This window comes from Equus asinus, chromosome 21 (assembly GCF_041296235.1).
Source record: "Equus asinus isolate D_3611 breed Donkey chromosome 21, EquAss-T2T_v2, whole genome shotgun sequence".
NCBI classification, from domain to species: Eukaryota; Metazoa; Chordata; class Mammalia; order Perissodactyla; family Equidae; genus Equus; species Equus asinus.
This window is the reverse complement of record NC_091810.1, coordinates 63,449,681-63,468,988: the sequence shown is the minus strand read 5'-3', so window position 1 is coordinate 63,468,988 and position 19,308 is coordinate 63,449,681. Positions and strand designations below refer to the sequence as shown.

Below are 19,308 nucleotides of genomic sequence, written 5' to 3'. Positions count from 1 at the left end.
CCAGACACGGCTGGCCAACCCCTTGATCAGCTGCTCCTGGCTCCCATCAGCGTGGCCGTGAGGTAGGGACACATGATCCGTGCTCCTCAGAAGGTCTGGGAGCATCACTGGGTCCCGGAGCCTTATGAACTTTAAAAATTCACTGGAAAAGGATTTAACAGGCAGGTGCTGGAAGAGGGCCATGGACACCTGATGCTTTTGCCTTCCTGTCTTATTTGCCATAACAAAATATTGTAGATTGGGTCCCTTAAAGCACACAGTTTGTTTTCTCACAGTTCTGGAGGCTGGGAAGTCCGCGATCGAGGTGCCAGCCAACTCAGTTTCTGGTGAGAGCTCTCTTCCTGGCTTGGCCTTCTCGTGGTATCCTCATGTGGAAGAGAGAGAGAGGGAGGGAGGGAGAGTGGGAGAGAGAGAGGCAGGGGAGAGAGGGGGAGAGGGAGAGAGAGAGAACTGGAGGGAGAGAGAGAAAGAGAAGGAGAGAGAGATTACAGGACCGAGAGGGAGAGGAAGAGAGAGAGTGAAGGAGTGGGAGAGATGGGGGAGATGGAGAGAGAGAGTGAACGCTAGCTCTCTGGTGTCTCTTGTAAGGGCACTAACCCTCATGACCTGTCTAACCCTAATTACCTCCAAAGGCCCATCTCCAGATACTGTCACTCTGCAGGTTAGGGCTACAGCATGTGGATTTGGGGAGGATGTAAATATTCAATCCCTAACACTGCCTAACATTCATTCCCTTTTCTGGGACCTGCACCCTGACCTTCCTTTTGGGAATCACCCCTCCCCCATTCAGTTCCCATGGTTCTAGGGAATTCCCCACCCCCAGCTGCACTGGTAGATGGAACTTGGCCTGTCCAATAAAAAGGTTCCACTCCCTTGCATATGATATTTGGTTGAAAGATGGAGCCAAGACCCATATTTGGACCAATGAGATGGCCTGTTATGGACTGAATTATGCCCGCTCAAAATTTATATGTTGAGGGGCTGGCCCGGTGGTATAGTGGTTAAGTTCACACAGTCCGCTTCAGTGGCCTGGGGTTTGCCAGTTCAGATCCTGGGTGTGGACCTATACACCGCTCATTAAGCCATGCTGTGGCAGGCGTCCCACATATGAACTAGAGGAAGATGGGCGTGGATGTCAGCTCAGAGCCAGTCTTCCTCAGCAAAAAGAGGAGGATTGGTGGCAGATGTTAGCTCAGGGCCAATCTTCCTCAAAAAAAAAAATATATATATATATATATATATATATATGTTGAAACGCTAACCACCAATGTGACTGTATTTAGAGATGGGACTTTAGGGAGATAATTAAGGTTAAGTGAGATGTCCTAATCCAATAGGCCTGGTGTCCTTATAAGAAGAGAGACCAGCTCTGTCTCTCTCTCCCCACGCACAGGGGAAAGGTCATGTGAGGGCACAGTGAGAAGGCAGCTGTCCACAAGCCAATAAGAGAGGCCTCACCAGAAACCAACCCTCATGGTACCTTGATCTTGGACTTCCAGCCTCCAGAACTGTGAGGAAATAAATTCTGTTGTTTAAACCATCCAATCTGTGGTATTCCATTACAGCATTCCAAGCAGACTACCACGGTACCAGAACCATTGGGGAAGAGGTGCCCTTAATAAAGAGGTGGGACTATTAGCTGGGAGGAAATATAAGCCTATGCTGCCGGAGGTCACTAGAGGCCCTGCCTGACGCTAAAGCCAACACAGAGGAGAGAGAAGCCAAGAGACAGAGGTCCTGATTGTGCCTAATCTGAGCACCTGGATCCAACCATGCCTGAAATAAATTTCACCTCATACTACAGTTACATAAGCCAATGAATTTGTTTTGCTTGAGTTTAATTTCTGTCATTTGCAACCAAAAGCATTGTGACTAATAGAGTCAATTCTCATTTTGTTATTTTTTTCATTACATCTGACCAGATGTATCATCATAATCACATTGGTCTAAACAAGTTGTGGTCAGACGATGACACTCTAATTGAAGCCTTGGAACCTGCACCCTCTCAGGGCAGGTAAAAAAGAACTTAGAGATTCTTGAATTCTCAACAGCTAATCAGAGACCACCCATCTGGCTGGCTCCCTCTCTTAGAGTGTGAAGTCTTTAATGGGAGAATGCAGTCCTTTGCCTAAGCCCTGGCTCATGGGGGCAGTCCTTCACACCAAGAAAGCATCACGCCTGTGTAGACATTTTGGTGCACTTGGCAGCGGGTCTGATCTGTGGAGCCTTTTCTTGCATACCAGGCTGGCACGTGGCTCTTGTACTGCCGAGCATCTTGCTCAAGCTCGTAAGTGATCACGATAAAGTGATTAACACAGAGTGGCCACTCCCAGTGATTATTTTCTTTCTGGGCTGGGTGGCTTATTGGCCAACAACAGTCAGAGAAACTCTGTAAAGTCTCAACTCTAGTGGACTCAGGGTTTGACAGTGATTCTCAAACACCAGCACACATCTGAATCATGTGGGAGGTGAGGGGGCGACTTGTCAAAACACAGATTTCTGAGCCTCGCCCCCAGAGTTTCTGATTTAGCAGATCTGGGCGGGGCCCAAGAATTTGCAAGTGATGCTGGTGCTGCTGGCCTGGGGACCATACATTGAAAATCACTGATTTAGAAGACTGCTGAGGAATTGGATGAAGCTCCCTCAGAGGAAGAGAAATTATCCAGTACTTGGTTCTTCTGCTTCCCTGAAGCCCTCACTTCAACAAAGACCCCCTGTCATCTCCATTGTGGGTTCCAAAGCCTTGGGAAAGTACAGGAGTGAAAATGTAAATCTACGTGAAAAATGATACGCATACCAACTTCCTGCCTGTGGGCATAGAGCTGGAAATGTTACAGAACGCCTGCCTGTCTATTGCCTTGTCACAGCAGCCCCTAGGTGCAATTATCTTTGTTTTACAGAGAAAGAAATGGAGGTACCAGGCACTGTGACTGCTGTATAAAGAGAAGACAGACATTGGAGGCAATTTGTTTTTTGGTCATGAAAATGATCAAATGTACACAAAAGTAGAGGAAATAGTGTAATGAATCCCCAAATGCCTCAACTTTGGCAATGCCTGGTTCTCAACCTTGAGTGTTCATCAGCATGACATGGGATACTTGTCAAAACACAGATTGCCTGAGTATGTCCACATTCTAGAATTATCAAGACTGCCACATTGACAACAGGATAGCACTGGCATCCAGTAATCTCACAGAGGGAGACTTTTTATGTTATCTCCAAAGGAAGTCACAAGTTCGGCCACAGGGACACTCTGCTCAAAGGGAACACTGATAACATATCTCACTGTGGCAACCCTGTTTGGACCTGTCTTCATTTTAAAAATAACCCAGAATGGGGGCAACACAGTATGTCACTGGATAACTGTTTGACAGCGTCTAACAGAAGTAAACATATCCTCGCCTTGTGACCCAGCAAATCCACTCATAGGTATTAACAAATAAAAATGGCAAGCAATAGGATATATTGGAGTATATGAGGAAGCCGTTTTGTGTAAACGTAATTTGGCCTGACCTTGTCTTTCCAAAAGGGCCTGACCAAGGCCATTGAGCATGCATTGTATATCTGCTTTAGATATTCCCTACGGCAAGAACAAAGGCCCTTAAGATAACGGGCAACTTCTCTCCCCCTCCCAACGCTGGCATTCCCTTAAGGATTAAGCATCTTTCCTTAGGCTGGGAACTGATTGCTGCGCTCACCTATGACCACCCAGCTCAAGACAATAGACTTGCCTCCTGCTACACCCACCAAGATAGCAGACCCACTACCTGCTGTGTCCATCAAGCTGTGCCGACAGGGCAATCTTGCGACTATTGTGGGAGGGACATTTCAATCATATGTGAAACAGCCTGTTTGGGGGTATATAACCACTCTGTATACCTCACTTACGTGGTGCCCTTTCTTCCTTTGGGAAGAAGGGCCCCGGGCCATGGTCCTCAGATTTCAGCTCAGAATAAACTCAGCCAAATTTTCATTTATAGATTGGTTATGGATTATTTTCGTTGACAGTATTTACCCCAGAAAATGAGAGCTTATGTCCACCAAAAAATCTTACCAGAAAGTTCACCACAGCTTTATGTATTAGGTACAACAGGACAAATCTCAAATGCATAGTGTTGAGTAAAAGAAGCCAGACACACACACACACACACAAAAGCAGCCAGACACAAATGAGAGTATTCTGTGTTACTTCAAGTGTATCAAGTCTAAAAGTAACTAAACTAACCCATGGTGAACAGAAAGGAGATATCGTGGTTACCTGAAGCTTGGGGAAAAGAGGCTGCGTTGAGGGACGGTAGATTGGGAATGAGCAGGTGGGAACGTTTCGGGGGTACTGGCAGGTTCTATTTCTTGATCTGGGGAGTGGCTACACAGGTGTACGCCTACAGGAAAATTAATGGAGCCGAACACGGAAGGTTTGGGCATTTTGGTGCCTTAAGTTGTACTCTCAGCACACATCCGCAGCCACACCCACACAAAATCCCAGGAGGCTCAGACCCAGCTGCGGCCGGGCCTTGCCCACGACGGAAAGGCCACGGCCCATGGCGTCCGCTCCCCTCCTCCCTCCAGCCCCACTTCCGCGCATCCCCGAGGGCAGGGACCGCCGCGACCTCCCCGGGAAGCGCCGGCCCGGCCCCTGCCAACCCGGTCTGGCCACCGCGGTATCCCGGGCTCGGGGCGGGGCAGGGGACGCGTGCGCCCCGCCCCGCCGGCCTCCCGCCCGGGGGCCCGGCCCCGCCCCGACCCCGCCCCCGGACCGCCCCTCCTTATCTGGCCCCTGGGCGGCTGCCTGGGGAGGCGGCGGGCGGGCAGGGGCCGCGCGATGTCGCACGGAGCCGGGCTCGTCCGCACCACGTGCAGCAGCAGCAGCGCCCCGGGCCCCAGGGCCGGCGCGGGGCAGGCGGGCGCGAGCCCCTCGGAGGGACTGCTGGACCCGATCTACCCCCTCACGCACGCGGCCCTGCTGAAAGTGGCGCAGATGGTAAGAGCGGGGCGGGGCTGGGGTCCCATGGAGTGGCCCGGGAGGGAAGGGGTCCCGGGGGTGACGCGCCAGGCGGCTGGCGCGGGCGGAGCCCTCGGAGCATCTCGCCTCGGGCGTGCGGGCGGCGGATCGCGGTGGCAAGTCAAGTTGGAGGAAGGCTCCCTCTCGGAAAGTTGCGGGTGCAGCCCTTGCTCCGGGGCCCCAGGGCCCCAAGTTTCCCCAGCCGCCCCGCTGCGGGGCCTGAGCGGCTTCTGGTAGAAACCACGGGCAGAAGTTCCTTTTCGTCTTCCTTCCTCTTCCGTGGCCGCGCCGCTTCGAACCCGAGCCGGGGGTGGGAGAGTCGCCCGGGAGGCGGCGCTGAGGCCGCGAACCCGCCCGCGGCCTGCCCTGTCCTCTGAACCCGGCCCCGCGGGGCCTCCTCGCTCCTGGCGCTTGAGGCAGGGGGCCGGAGGTCCCGCGTTCCATGGTGGGGAGAAAGCACTAGGACCCTCGGGCAGCGCCCTGGACCCCTGCCCTCTCGAGTTCCAAGGCAGGGTCCAGGTCTCAGGGGCCGCCGGAAGGCAGATGGTCTGTTTGGAGTAGCCGGTACTTATTTGGGGAGCCAGAGTCGCCTGAATGGGGGTCACCTGCGGAGCCAGGCAGGATGAAGGGCTGGGCTTTGAGGGTGACCTGCGCCGCGCAGGGTCCTTCCGCCAGGGCACACACTGCCCGGCCTCTTCTCGTGTTCTCCACTCTTTTCTTTTCTCCCTTCCCATTTTTTTTCTTTAAAAAATTTTCATCTTAAACCCCTTTCCCCTTTGTTTATGTTGTGAAACTGGGTTGGGCTGTTTGTGACTCTCCACTCATTGTAATGTTTGCAGCAAGAATGGTGGAGGGGGTAGTGGTGGTTTTGAAGAGGGATGTGGAGAAAGGACTGTGAGGGTAGAGACAAGGTAACAGCCCCACAAGCTGGGCCTGCTGAGCTGGACCCGCCCCAGGGGGCTGGACGCAGGCTGAGAGCTGCCCCTGCCTCCACAGCACTGTTCTGGTGTGTGTAGATGGGCTCTCATTTCCTGCTTGGGCCGGATCTGAAGGGAAAGGGGCCTGAGTTCCCTTTTCTCTACGAAGGGTGTTTAGATGGATCAAACATTAGGAAGTAGGGGCATGTTAGCTTCTACTAACAACAAAAAAAATGTGCTGAGCAGTGTTGGTTTTGAGCAAGGCATTTTTTGGCTCAGGCTAACATTGCTGATCAGCCAAATAAGGCGCCCAGCCTACCTCCCCATCCTTAAAAGAGGATAGGGGTGAGACAGACCCTACCCGATCACTGGGAGACATATCATGGGTCGAATGATGAGTTTAGTGGATGAAGATGGGGATGAGAAGCCTCCATCTTGGTCCATGAGTTTGATGCACAGAGGTAATGGGGATGAGAAGCCTCTATCTTGGTCCGTGAATTTAATGCACAGAGGTAATGGGGAGGAGAAGGCTCCCTGTTGCTCCCTGAGTTTGGTGGACAAAGATTGTGAGGAAGAGAAGCCTTCGTTTCATTTTAAGCTCCTCAACCAGACTGTGGCCCTTGTGCCAGGTTGCAGGTGACAACGATGAGCCTATTGTCCAAAGAAGAGAACAACGACTTGGAGAATTGCTTCTCTGTGTGCCCCTGCTAAAACCATGCCTAGGAGGTTCTCACCCCTTCTTCCTTCCCTGGGGAGCTCCCTGTGGATGCACGCTGGTTTGAGCAGCTCCCAGGGCTGCAGTTGCCCTCGCAGGTGGTCATTTTACAATCAAGAGACTATCTAGGACTTGGGCCTCTTGTCTCCCTTCTGCCCATTGCCCCCGTGCTCCTCTCTCCTGGGATGCCTGCGTCAGCGTGTGATGTTCGTTTGTCTTCTTTGCTAGAAAACACTTGACAGCCAAGTTTTAACATGGGGAACAGCAGAAGCAGCTGAAGTGGTGCCACCCTTTGGGCACTCTGTCTGTGGGTCTCGCATTTTGACCGTTGATGTCTCACTTGCTTCCTGAACAGGCTGACCTTTCTGTGCTAGACTTCCCGTAAAGTGTTTTCAGCATGGTCTGAGCAATGGACCTGCCAAGATATTATGTTGAGAAATCATTGCAAAGACTGTTCCCTTGGAGAACAGCGTCCTTGCTTTGCTTTGGGCCTTTCCTGGGCCTACCAATACCAGAAAATGAGAAGGTGAGAAAACAGGAAGAAAGTGAGTTTCTAAGTGAATGTTGAACTTGCCGTGTCATCTTAATGAATTCTTATAATCCTGTGGCCACGATCGTTTAGTTTCTTTGGTCTTCCTCTTTAAAGACACAGTCACAATTGTTGGCCCTAAGGGTCTGGGTTTTTTTGTTGTTGTTAATAGCTGTATGTTTTGAGCCCTACTGTTCTTGATAATGTGCTAGGAATGACATACTATATACCGTGTATGTGTCATTAAATGTTTTTAAGAATCCAGTGAAGTAACATGTTTGGCAGGTGAAGAAACTGGCTCTAAGGCTGAGCTACTCAAGTCACACAGCTGTCAGCAGCAGAGGTGGAGCCAGCCCCGGCCTGAGTGGCCTCATCCCCAGAAGACTTGCACAGGTGTCACTTATTAATACATTAAGGGCAATCAATGCCACAGTGAGGTACCACCTCACACCCAGCAGGGTGGTGACAATAAGAAAGACATAATAAGCAGCAAGAATGTGCAGGAGGTGAAGAAATCAGAACCCTCACACACGGCTGCTGGGAATGTAAAAATGGTGTGACCACTTTGGCAAGTCTGGCAGTTCCTCAAACTGTGAAACATAGAGTGCCCATAGATCCACTAATTCTCCTCTTAAGTGGAATATACTCAGGAGAAGTGAAAACATGTCCACACAAAAACTCGTACATACAGCATTATTCATAATAGCCAAAAAATGGAAACAACACAAATGTCCATAAGCTGATGAATGGATAAATAAAATGTGGTATATCTATACAGTGGAAGGTTATTCGGCAGAAAAAGGAGTGAGGTACTGATACATGCTCCAACGTGGATGGACCTTAAAAACGTTGTGCTAAGTGAAAGAAGCCCGACATGAAAGACCACACATTATATGCTTAGACTTAGACGAAATGTCCAGAACAGGCAAGTTATGGAGACAGGAAGTAGTCCGTGGTTGCTCAGGGCTGGGAGATTTCGGAGCAATGGGGAGTGGCAGCTAGTGGATGCCTTAACATTTTCTTGGCTTCTGGAAACTTTTTTTTCCCGTCTCATTGGCTAAAGACAACTCATCACAAGTACTGAGATAAGGGGTTTGTTTTTGGGATGATGAAAATGTTCTAAAATCGATTGTGGTGATGGTCACACAACTCCGTGAAAATACTAAAAACTGTTGAATTGTACACTTTAAATGTGTGAATTGTATCTCAATAAAGCTGTTAAAAAGAAATAGATCTAGGGAGGAGCTTGAGGAGGTGGAGATACTCTGCATGACGCCCCTGGGTGTGGGAGGGCCACAGCTACACTTGAGGAAACTGCCTTGGTGTCCCCCACCCCACGTCCACTACTAGAGGGAGGAATGTCCGCCTGTGAACCTCACAGAGTCTAAGCTGAAGAGCGAGGTCTCCTGGCATCACCTGCGTGCTGGGGGAGCCTGAGCTGGAAGGGATGCCCTGGAGTCTGAAAAGGTCCAGATGCTCTTGCTCATGGCCTGATGAGCACTCCTCATCAGTTCATTTGTTTGGCACTTATGAATGCCACATTCATCTTCGTTTCTGCAGGAAACAAATGGCTGCGACGAAGCCCTTGCCCTCAAGAAGTATGTGGTTCTGCTGAGGAGAGACAAGTACCAAAACTGTCTGGTCAGGGAGATGAAAGCGCTGATGGTTGCCCGCATTAGGGAGGAAGGACAGAGGGAAGATGAAGTGGCATTTGAGTTGAATCTTGAGAGTGAGTCTGGGTTTGTCAGGTTGGGAGCGCCCCATTTCCCTCTCCAGTGCCATCATTCAGTTTGTTTAAGTTAGAGACAAATGATAAAACCTCATTTATCTTTACCATTTATCATCACCATGGCGGGGGTGGGGCGGGGGGAGAGAGAAGATGTAACAAGACAGGAGCCAGTATTTGGGCAGTTCTTAACCATCCCTCCCCTGACATTTAGAAAGAGGCTTTATTTAATTTCTTGAGCATCTGCTGTGTTCATAACTCTGCGTGGCATGTGGAATCAGCAGGTAACAAGACAGACCCTGTCTGCCTGTGCGGAAACACAGAGACTGTGACATTTCCAGAGCCATAATATGGAGGAGAATGTAGTTTCACAAGCAGCAAAGATGGAAACCTAAATGTCTTCCAGAAGCTTCACTTATTTATTCAGCAAATATTTGAGTACCTACTGTATGCTAGGGCACTGTGGAAAGAAGAGTAAACAAGACAGATCAGCCCCTGTTCTCTTTATACTGTAATAGGAAAAATAAACATGAATCAAATGATTATAAATATATAACTATAAACTGGGACAAAAGCTATGAAAGAGAGGTACTCAGTACTGTGGAGAATTAACTAGGGGATCTGACCTGTCTGGGAGGTAAAGAAGGGCTTCTCTGAGGAAGGGATATTTGAAGGATGAAGCAATAGCTTTATCAGAAGGAAGGAGAGCACAGACAATGGCTCTGAGTCTGGAGGAAGGAGTATTGCTGTGCTTGGAGGGGAGAGAACAAGGGTGGGGGTGTCATGGGTGAGACTGGAGAAATACACTGGAACCAGACCCCCAAGGCCTGCCAGATCCTGATGAGGGTGTGGTCCTTACTGTAAGAATAGCAGGGAAGCATCATGTCAATATCAACCCCATGTTGAAGTGGTTCTCAACGGGGCTGTACTGCCCCCTAGGGGTTATTTTGGAACTTTATGGAAACTCTTTTGGTTGTCATGGGGATTAGGAATGTATTTGTATACATTTTATTTATTTCAAGGTAGTAATGAGGGCATTGCAAATACTTAATGTTCTACAGAGAGGTTTTGTCTGAAATAAGATTAACGGAGCCCACCCAGGCTGGTGGGGCCTGAGTGGGTGTGTGAACCAGGGGAGAGTACCTAAGTTTTCTGGCATGAGAGAGCATCCTACAGACCTTCCTGGAGGCCAGGGCAATTATGGGCTTCACTTTGGGAATTCACAGCCCACTTCCCAAATAGAATTAGACTGTAGGGGATCTCAGCTGCTGGTATAGCTGTGGATAGACCTATGAGTGGAGAGTGACCTGGAGTAACCCAGAACGGTCCACCTCTCCATGTTCTGTTTACATCTGTATAGCAGGGGAGTACCCGTTTGGTTCCCAGATGCAGTCTGCACACCCATGTCTGATTTCCTGGAAGCTGGAGAGTTAAGGGCAGCAAAGAACTCCACTGCCAAGATTCTGTGACCCCAACCAAGTCCAGATCCAAGAACAAGACACTGCTTTCTATGTCAAACAAATCAAAATGAAAATAGAACATGGCAATTTATGGGCTTTATTCCCAATAGCAGAAGTAATACTTTTTTATTGTAAAAACTTTGGAAAACAGGAGAAAATAGACTCTCCCACTCTCTCTCCCCTGAGATTAATATTTAAAGTAAAATTTCTTACTTCATAGTGGACATATATAATTTGGGGTTTTTAAACAAAATTAGGATAATATACTGTATATATTCTGTAAAACGCTTCTTTTGTTTAATATATGGTGAACGTTTTCTCGTGTCACTTAATGTCTGTCTGCAGTTTGGTTTTTAACAGCCTTGTTGTAGCCAGTCTTGGATGTGCCCTGGTCTCTGAGACCATCCCCTCCCCCTTACTGTGGCTCAGGGAGCTGCCAGTTCTGCCCGAGTACGAACAAGGCTGTGAGGAACTTCCTTGTAGAGAAGTCGTGGTGTACAGATCCGTAAGTGCTTCCTCAGGGTAAATGGCAGTGACCTTTTACAGAGAGAGAAATGAAGTCCTTCTTGCCCTTTTGAGCATGGAGCACGGTGGCTTTAAATAATTGTATAGACTTTTTAACGTCTAGAAATTAATAGGTGTCCCTTTATCATCCAGAAATTTCAAGGAGCCAAATGTGATAGTAATAATATTTTAAGTTGTAATTGTATTTTTGGTGTCTGATGGTTTGGAAAAGGAACAATGACATTGACGGGCTAGAAAATTCCATGATGCCTTTAATGCACTTGCAGTCAAGTACTGGCAACTGCACCCGCCTTCATTTGAAGAATGATGATACCACACAGGTGTGAGACCTGACTTTTTCAGGCTGCAGAGCATGTAGATTTCTTAACCTCTGGGAAGGATTTCCCTCCAGGGCATCCCGAATAACCACCTGCCCCCAGATTGAGAACCACTGGCCAAGGGGAGATGGTACTGATGAAACACCAGCTGAAGGGTCCACCAGGCTGTGGGGGCCACGGGAGGATGATGGGGTGTGCGTGGTCCCTGTAAGTATGCAGAGAGTCCCACAGGTCTTCCAGCCTCACAGCAGGTCCTAGACACCCTTCAGGGTCATCGTGGGCCTCCTTTGGGGGACTCCCTGTGTGAGTCAGTGTATTTATTTAAATTGTGTCAGGAAAGGCCCCTTCTCTGCTCGCCTCCTCCCCGACTCTCATTTGGTGCTTCCTGCTCAGCGCCACTGGACATCCATCTGTTTCCTCCCCGCTGCCATCTGCCCAGGCATGCTGCCCGGGGAGGCCTCCCTCTGACCCGCCGCCCGCCACATGCTTGCTGTCTTTGTCACCGTTTTGGCTCGGCAGTTCCCTCACCCACTGCTCACTCCCTGGCATTCCTCGCTGGGGTCCTTAGCAACTCCTGGCACCAGCGGCCTGCCTCAGAGCCTAGTGCTGGCTGCTGGTTGCAGAGGCCTCGGGTCTTCCTGAGGGAAGAGAAGGGTGGGCTGGACTCTCTCCTCACCTCGGCCCCATCCTGCGCTCCCTGGCCGAAATCGTTAACGGAGATGCTTCTCAGCCTCCTGCAGAGAAAGCATTTCACCTGGTTTGTGTTTTAATCAGCAATGGCAGTGACAGGGCTTTCTTTTCCTGATTAGCACACTTTTTTTTTTTCACTTTAGATAGATAGGATAGATTGATAGAGAAAGAGAGAGAAATTGTCTATAAAGTGGTTTCTTTATACCACTTGTTTACAGAAAGGATTGCTGTGAAACTTAAGAGAAAAGCAGTATCATCCTCATTTTTAAAGATGGAGCAAATAAAGTTTCTTCAGAAGTGAATGGGAAGGGGAAAAAGAAATTAATTAAATGCTTTTAGGTACAGAGTAAATTGGAACCTTCTGGAAAGCAGAGAGAATGACTAAATATAGTATGACCTCGATATATTTCTATTCACTTCTTCTTAGGTTTTCTTTATTCCCCTGAGAAGGCAGCAGCAATGCTAGTATTGTTTATGAAGAAGTTTTTTAAAAACTTTTCCTCTCAAATGATAAAAGTGATACTTTAATAATATAGTAAGAATAATAGCATCTATCACTCATTGAGTTCATGTTATGTGTCAGCCACTGGGCTAGGCATTTTACGTGTGTCACCTCATTTAATCCTCATGATAAGTAGGTCCTATCATTATCTGCATTTACAGATGAGGAAACTGAGGCTCAGAGAGGTTAGGTACCTTACCCAAAGTCACAAAGCCATAAATAGTGAAGCTGGGTTTTGGAGCAGGCAGTTTGAGTCCATATCGTGAGCTCATAAAAGGACAATTTGAGGTCATTTCTTTTTCATTATCAATACACCAATGAGTATTTTCCCATGTCATTAAACCTTGTTTGAAAATGATGTTGTGATAACTGCCTAGGAGTCCTTGTTTGGTTGTACCGTAATTTATCCATTAGGCCCCTCGTTGGTGGGCAGGCTGCAGCAGTCCTGAAAGGAAGTGCTGTGAGATACGACAGCAGGTGCCAGTGACAATTTCACCCCTTGCCAGAGATGAAATCAGCCGGAGTGGGGAAAACCCCTCCCTGGGTACTGAACAGTGTGTGTGTAGTATTTTAGAAAGCATTTTCACGTGTTGCCCAGAGGGCTGCTGGAAGACTTAAGAGGAAACCATTAGTGTTCATTTTTAAGTCATGAGTTCCTCCAGATGGGGCTACTCAGGTTTGAGTGTCTGCTCTGCTATGTCAGGCGACTTTACATGCACGTGCCCTTTGTTTAACCCTTCCAGTGACCCTGTGTGTTACTTATTTCCCCCTTCCTCTGGTTGAATGGAGACTGAGAGGTTTTGTAACTTGCCCAAGGTTCAAAATAGCCTTGAAATTCTGGAGCCAGCCTTGGAACCCAGGTGTGGCCAAGGCCTAGCCTTTTCCTACCGTGGTATGCCATCTCTCCATGTATGGTGAGCAGGCTCCCAGGCTCCCAGGCTAGCCCACTGTGGCAGACACATCCAAGGGTGACCCCCAGTGAGTCAACCTGTGTAATTCCATTCTCTTGAGTGTAGGTGGGCCCTGTGACTTGCTTCTAACCAGTAGAATATGCCAAAGGTGATGGCTGTTACTCCCGTGATTGTTACATCATATGCCAAGGTGAAGGGATGCTGCAGGTGATTAAAGTCCCAAATCAGCTGAGTCTCAGTTAATCCAAAGGAGATTATCTCCAAGTGGGCCTGACTTAATCAGGTGAAAGTCCTTAAAAGAGATAGGGGATCCTTCCCAAAGGGAGAGATTCTCCTGCTGGCCCTAAAGAAGTCTGCCTTGTTGGGAGAAGGCCGGGCAGAGGGCCACGTGGCAAGCATCTATGGGCCATGGCTAGAGGCTGAGAGCGGCCTTCGGCTGACAGCAGCAAGAAAACGGCGCCTTCAGTCCTACAGCAGCAAGGAACTGAACTCCACCAACCACTGTGCCAGCTTGGAAGAGGACCCCAAGCCTCAGATGAAACCCCAGCCTCAGATGAAACCCCAGCCTAGCTAACGTCTTGACTGCAGCCTGGTGAGGCCCTGAGGAGAGGACTCTTGCCTGAGCTCCTGACCAGTAGAAACTGTGAGATGACAAATGAATGTTGTTTGAAGCTACTTAGTTTGTGATAATTTGTTATGCAGCAGTAGATAAGTCATACACCCACAGTGTCCCCTGCGTCAGATCTCTGGCACTCTCCTGGCTGTTCCTTAGCAAGGAAAGATGGAGCAACAGCTGTGCAGGAGGCAGAAGGTGCAGTGGCCATTTGTATAATAACAAAGAATTTTTCTATGGGCTGTGGTCTCATGTCACTGAATTCCTGTGGAGTAAATCTGTTTGTTGAGTTCTCGCCCTGGGCATTGTGCTGAATGATTTATATGAAGAACTCACTCATCCTTGCAGCATCCGTAAGAGGTGTCAGTATTCCCATTTTACAGATGAGGAAGCTTGCGTGGGGAGTTTAAATACCTCATCTGCAGCCACCAGGCTTGTCAGCACTGCCGCTATCTCCCCACTGTCCCTCTCTCCTCCAGGTCCCTTCCCAGAGCCATTCTAAAAAAATTAAAATCCTGATCCAAATAGGAACTATGGTCGTATAATTTTAAAATTGTATTTACCTGTTTTGAATAGATAGCGTTCACATGATCAAGATTTCCAAAGTACAAAAAGCCCCCCAGTGCCTACTTTCCCTCCCTGGAGGCTACCAGTGATACCGGTGTCTTGGGTATCCTTCCAGTTATTTGCTGCTTCTGTGTGTGTGTCTACTCTCCTAGCCTACGTGGGAGCATATTTATACTCACTGTTCTGGACCTGCCTTACTTTCCATCTTGGAAATAATTCCATATCCATTCAGAGTGTTTTCATTGTCCTTATTCTCTCTAACAGCTGCATTGTGTTGCAGAGAATGGATTTGTCATGATTTATTTAACGAGTCCCCTATTGACAGGCCTTTAGGTTATTTCCGATCTGTCATCTCATAGTGCGGTAGTGGATACCTTTGTACATATCATGGTTTTGTGTATGTACAAGAATATCAGGAGGAGAAATTCCTAAAAGTAGAATTCCTGGGCCAAATGTTGCATGCTCTTGGAAATGTTTTCATCCGTCCCGTAACTCAGATTCTCAAACATCATCTTGTGACCTTCTCCCAGAGGGTTGCAGAGGTCTTCCAAGTCCACTGTTTTGGAGAAAGACTCTACTCAGTGTTCAGAGTTCCACTGTTCCAGTATCCCACTTAAGTTTAAGATATGAAGAACCTGGAAAGTCTGCGTAAGAAGACCTGTGTGACCAACATTATTCTTAGAATTTTCCAACGTCCGTCACAGGAAGTGTTGAAGTCAGCGCTAGAAGTGGAGCTAGAGATGGCGATTCTTGTGCAACTGGTTTCTTGACCAGGCTAGGGTGGGAAAAGGAGTTAGAGAAAGATGGGTCTCACAAGTCTAGCCTCAGCCTGCTCTTGCAGGGAGCTCTGGAAAGTGAGGCGCGCCACGGAGATTCACCTGTTTTGAGGCAACAAAGGTGGGCTTTTGTCCCCTTCCTTAGCTACAGACCAGGGAGGGGAGTAGATAGATTCCCAGGGAGCTCTGAGCCAGGCAGCTGCAGCTGTCCAAGAGAAATCTTCAGCAGAAAGTTGCAGGTAGGTGGAGTTAGCGGCAGCGCCCCCTGCAGGAGCTGGAGGATGATGCACTGACCTGGTTAAAGGGAGCACAATGGAGCAGGGCATGGATGGAATGCCTGTGTTACTCAGGAGCCAGTGGAATTGCTTCCTGTCTGTCTGATCTCTGCTGAGGCGCTAAGCTGATGCGCTCTGGGGACTACAAACCTGACTGCAGCCTCTTTCCACCTGCACAACTGGTTTATCAGTACTCTTATCCAGGCGCCCCTGGATCTGCAATGCCAGGTGGCTGTGTGACAGACCACACAAGACGTTTGATGTTACTGTTTGCTTCCCATGTAAGCAGTCGTGTTATTTTTCTCAACTCTTATTTGAAACAAGAGGAGAGGAAAACAAGGTTTACTGAATGAAAAATAAAATCAATAAGGAGCAAAATTATTTCTGTAACCTTTTATGGACAATTAGAATCAATGTCATGGTGTGTACATAACTTGACCATATCTGTTTTCACTCCTTGGAGAGACCTAAGACCATAACCACAGAAAAAGTTTCCTGGAGAATAGGTATTTGATTTCAGTGATGGGGGCCTTGTTGACACATATGTTGTGAATTTCACTTGGAAAAGGTAAAAGGCACTGTGGACCCCTTGTATTGATAATGTGACATTGGTTTTACTAGGTTTCCTCGAGTGTCGCCATTATTAAGCAGTGTGTCCTGTTTACTGCTTGCCACTTTGGGCAGAGGAAAACTCTGCAGCATAGTATGCATTCCCTGGTCTTGATGGGGGTCTTGCTGACAGTAAGTCTACTGTCACAGTGTGTGGTGACATCAATCCTGTATTTAGAAATGTGATTGCTCCTTCAACATATAGTGGCCTTAGTGTGGTTTAGGGATCAGAAATTGCTTTCCAGATGTAGTGGGTTGAATGGTGGCCCCCACAAAAAAACATATCTACATCCTGATCCCAGGAACCTGTGAATCTTATTTGAAACAAGGGTCTTTCCAGATATAATTAAGGATTTGAAATGATTATCTGGATTGTCTGGGAGGGCCCTAAATCCAATGACCAAGTTTTTGTAAGAGACACACAGAGGAAGACAAGGCGGTGGTGACGTGAGGATGTGGCAGAGGTTGCAGTGATGCAGCCCCCAGAAGCCGGGAGAAGCCAGGAACAGGTTTTCACTAGTCTTTCCAGAGAGAGTGCAGTCCACAGATGCCTTGATTTCAGCACAGTGATACTGATTTTGGACTTTTGGCCTCCAGGACTGTGAAAGAATAAATTTCTATTGTTCTGAGCCACAAGTTTGTGATAATTTGTTACAGCAGCCACAGGAAACTAATATAACCAATTAAGACTTTCCATTGCAGTCAGATCCTGATAATCTTCGGCAGAGTAGACTGTAGAAATTCAGTACTTTCTCCTTTTAGAATCACTGCTCATTGCCAGGAATGAAGCTTTAGGGAGGTGATGGCCCCCCTCTGCCACTCTGGATGGCGATTACATCTGAATCTTCTTTATTTTAGAACATCTTTTTCCTTAATAGTCTCTTCAAAGGAGCAGCAGTCCTTGAATTTCTGCTGAGAAAAGCAGAACCATAAAGAATGAGCAAACATGAAGAGAAGATCAGAGCATCCTTCTCAGATGGCGGGGTGGGGGCGAGAGATGAAAAGTATGTTCCAAGGAAGTGCTGCTTCTGACCTTCCACAGGCGTTGAATGCAGTGTCCCCAACTCCCCGGACCATTAGTTTGCCAAACAATTCTTAACAGCGTTCTAGCAGAATCCTCAAGATACTGCAGCTCAAAAGGTAAATATATTAAGGTGGTCAAGTGAGCTCTGCTTAATCTACTTGTGAAATAGTGGCTATTTTTTAAAACGTTCGTAGAAGTGCCCGATGATTTAAGTCTCTATATACTCTTTTGTAACTTTTTATTTATAAATCATTCCAGATCTACAGAAACTTTGCAGGAACAGTACAGAGAACTCCCTGTGTCCCCTTCCCCCGGGTTCTCCAGCTGTTAATATTTTACTACATTTGTTCAATCATTTCCGTTTATGTGCATGTTGTTATTTTTCCTCTGAACCCTCTGAGAGTAAGCTGCAGCCACCATGCCCTTTTGTCTGGCCGTACTTGACTGTGCACCTCCTAAGAAGGACCTTCTCTTACAAACCGCAGTACAGTTACGGCAGTGAGGAAACTCATGACACGAGGGCTGCTGCTATCTAATCTGCCAGCCTCATTCAGATTTCACAAGTGACCCACTAGTGTCCTTTTTCTGGTCTAGGATCCCATGCTGATCACATGTTGCATTCAGTTTGATGTCTCTTTAATCCTTTCCATCTGGAATAGTCCTCCTTGTCTTTCATGACCTTGATGTTTGTGAAGAGCCCAGAACAGAGCAGCCCCATCAGTGGATATTAAAGTTGGTTTGGAGGGACGCTCTGATTCTCAGGGTTTTGTAGCTACAGTGGAGGCAAAAGAAAAAGAAAAGAAAAGGTGTTTGGCTCCTGGTGTACCTTATCTCAATTCTGCTGCTTTTGTTTTTGCGAAAGTCCCTTTTACAAACTTCCTATCTGAAGTTATCAATAGTTATTGTTTCAAGGTGAGCTTAACTGCATGTCCTGTTTAAAAAAATTTAAAGATTTAGCTCAAATGTTGCATCCTTAGGACAATGGCTAAAATTTGCTGAGGGCTTATCACCTACCAAGTCCTGTTCTGTGGACTTGACCTGAGTCACCTCATTTAACCCTCACAACAGCCCCAGCAGTTAGGTACTCTTATTTCTCATATTTTTTACCATCTGGATTCATGGTCATGGTGCAGTCAGATGATGCCCGGCGGGGGTTCAACTCAATGGCAGAGATATTTAGCTGTTCCCAAAAACTCCTGCTCCCTCTTTCACCGTGTAGGCTTGTTTCTGGTTGACAGTCGTGCAGCCACAGACATTTCCTGCAGCCATGGTGGTTAATTGCGGCCAGCCGGGCAACTAGTTCTCACCAATGGAATGAGAACAGGAGCGCTAATTGTGACTTCCTGTCTGAGGCTTTTAAGAGGCAGAATTCTCTACTCTTTCTTTTTGTATCAGCTCTATGCAGAGGTCTCCAAGGCCCTGTTTTTCATATTAAAGTTAAGGGAACAGACAAACCCAGGTCTAGAGACGGGCTGCCCCTGAAGGGTCTCCCCCGACCCCCACCTGCAGTAGTCTCCTGAACTCCACCCTAAGCGCCAGCCCCCTGTTGTGTTGCCTAGTCTGATTCCTTCACAGCACTTTTCTAGCCGAAACCCCTCGTTCGCTCTTCGTTACTCGGTGATGGTCGGTCTTCTCCACCAGCACCTGAACTGCAGAGGGGCAGCGACCTCTCCATCTGGGTCACCACAGGGCACCTGGTTCAGAATGTGGTGCCTGGAATATAGAAAGCTCGCATCATCATTTTTTTTTTTTAATTCGAATGAATGGATAAAAGCACGTTTTCTTTGCCAAAGCCTCTGGTATTAGCAGTCCTTTCAAAAAAGTGAGCCTGGATGAAGAGCTTGAGAGCCTTGGACTTTGCTCAGAAGTCACGGCGACGCTGTGTTGGGAGGCACCTGCTGAGGGTGGTCTGTGGGCCCAGCTGTGGGAAGGACCCCTCTGCCAGGCCCAGAATGCACCCTGGGGCCCCTGGCACAGAACTTCAGGTCCACAGGCCAGGAAGCGGGGAGTCTGGGTGGAGGGAGGAGAGGCCGGGAGAAGACACAGGTGGGGACCCTAGCAAGGAGAGGCTGGGCTGCCCATCCCAGAGTTTGTGATAAAGATACAGTTCTGCACTGGCTGCCAGTGCGATGGCACCTTTCCTTTTTGTT

At 48.1% G+C, this 19,308-nt stretch overlaps 1 protein-coding gene across 2 annotated transcripts in view; it reads left to right on the top strand.

The window, feature by feature from the left end:
• Positions 1–4,754: 4,754 nt before the first annotated feature.
• The window catches only part of CMTM7 (CKLF like MARVEL transmembrane domain containing 7), a 60,816-nt gene continuing 46,262 nt past the window's right edge, over positions 4,755–19,308 (top strand). Inside the window, exon 1 of one of the 2 annotated variants that reach the window (XR_011496296.1) lies at positions 4,755–4,981. Coding sequence is in view for 1 of the 2 variants with exons in the window: in XM_014827170.3 (XP_014682656.1) it covers positions 4,823–4,981 (159 nt within the window). In the remaining variant the exon portion in view is untranslated. The remainder of the gene's footprint in view (positions 4,982–19,308) is intronic. The other variant, XM_014827170.3, reaches the window with a different exon arrangement.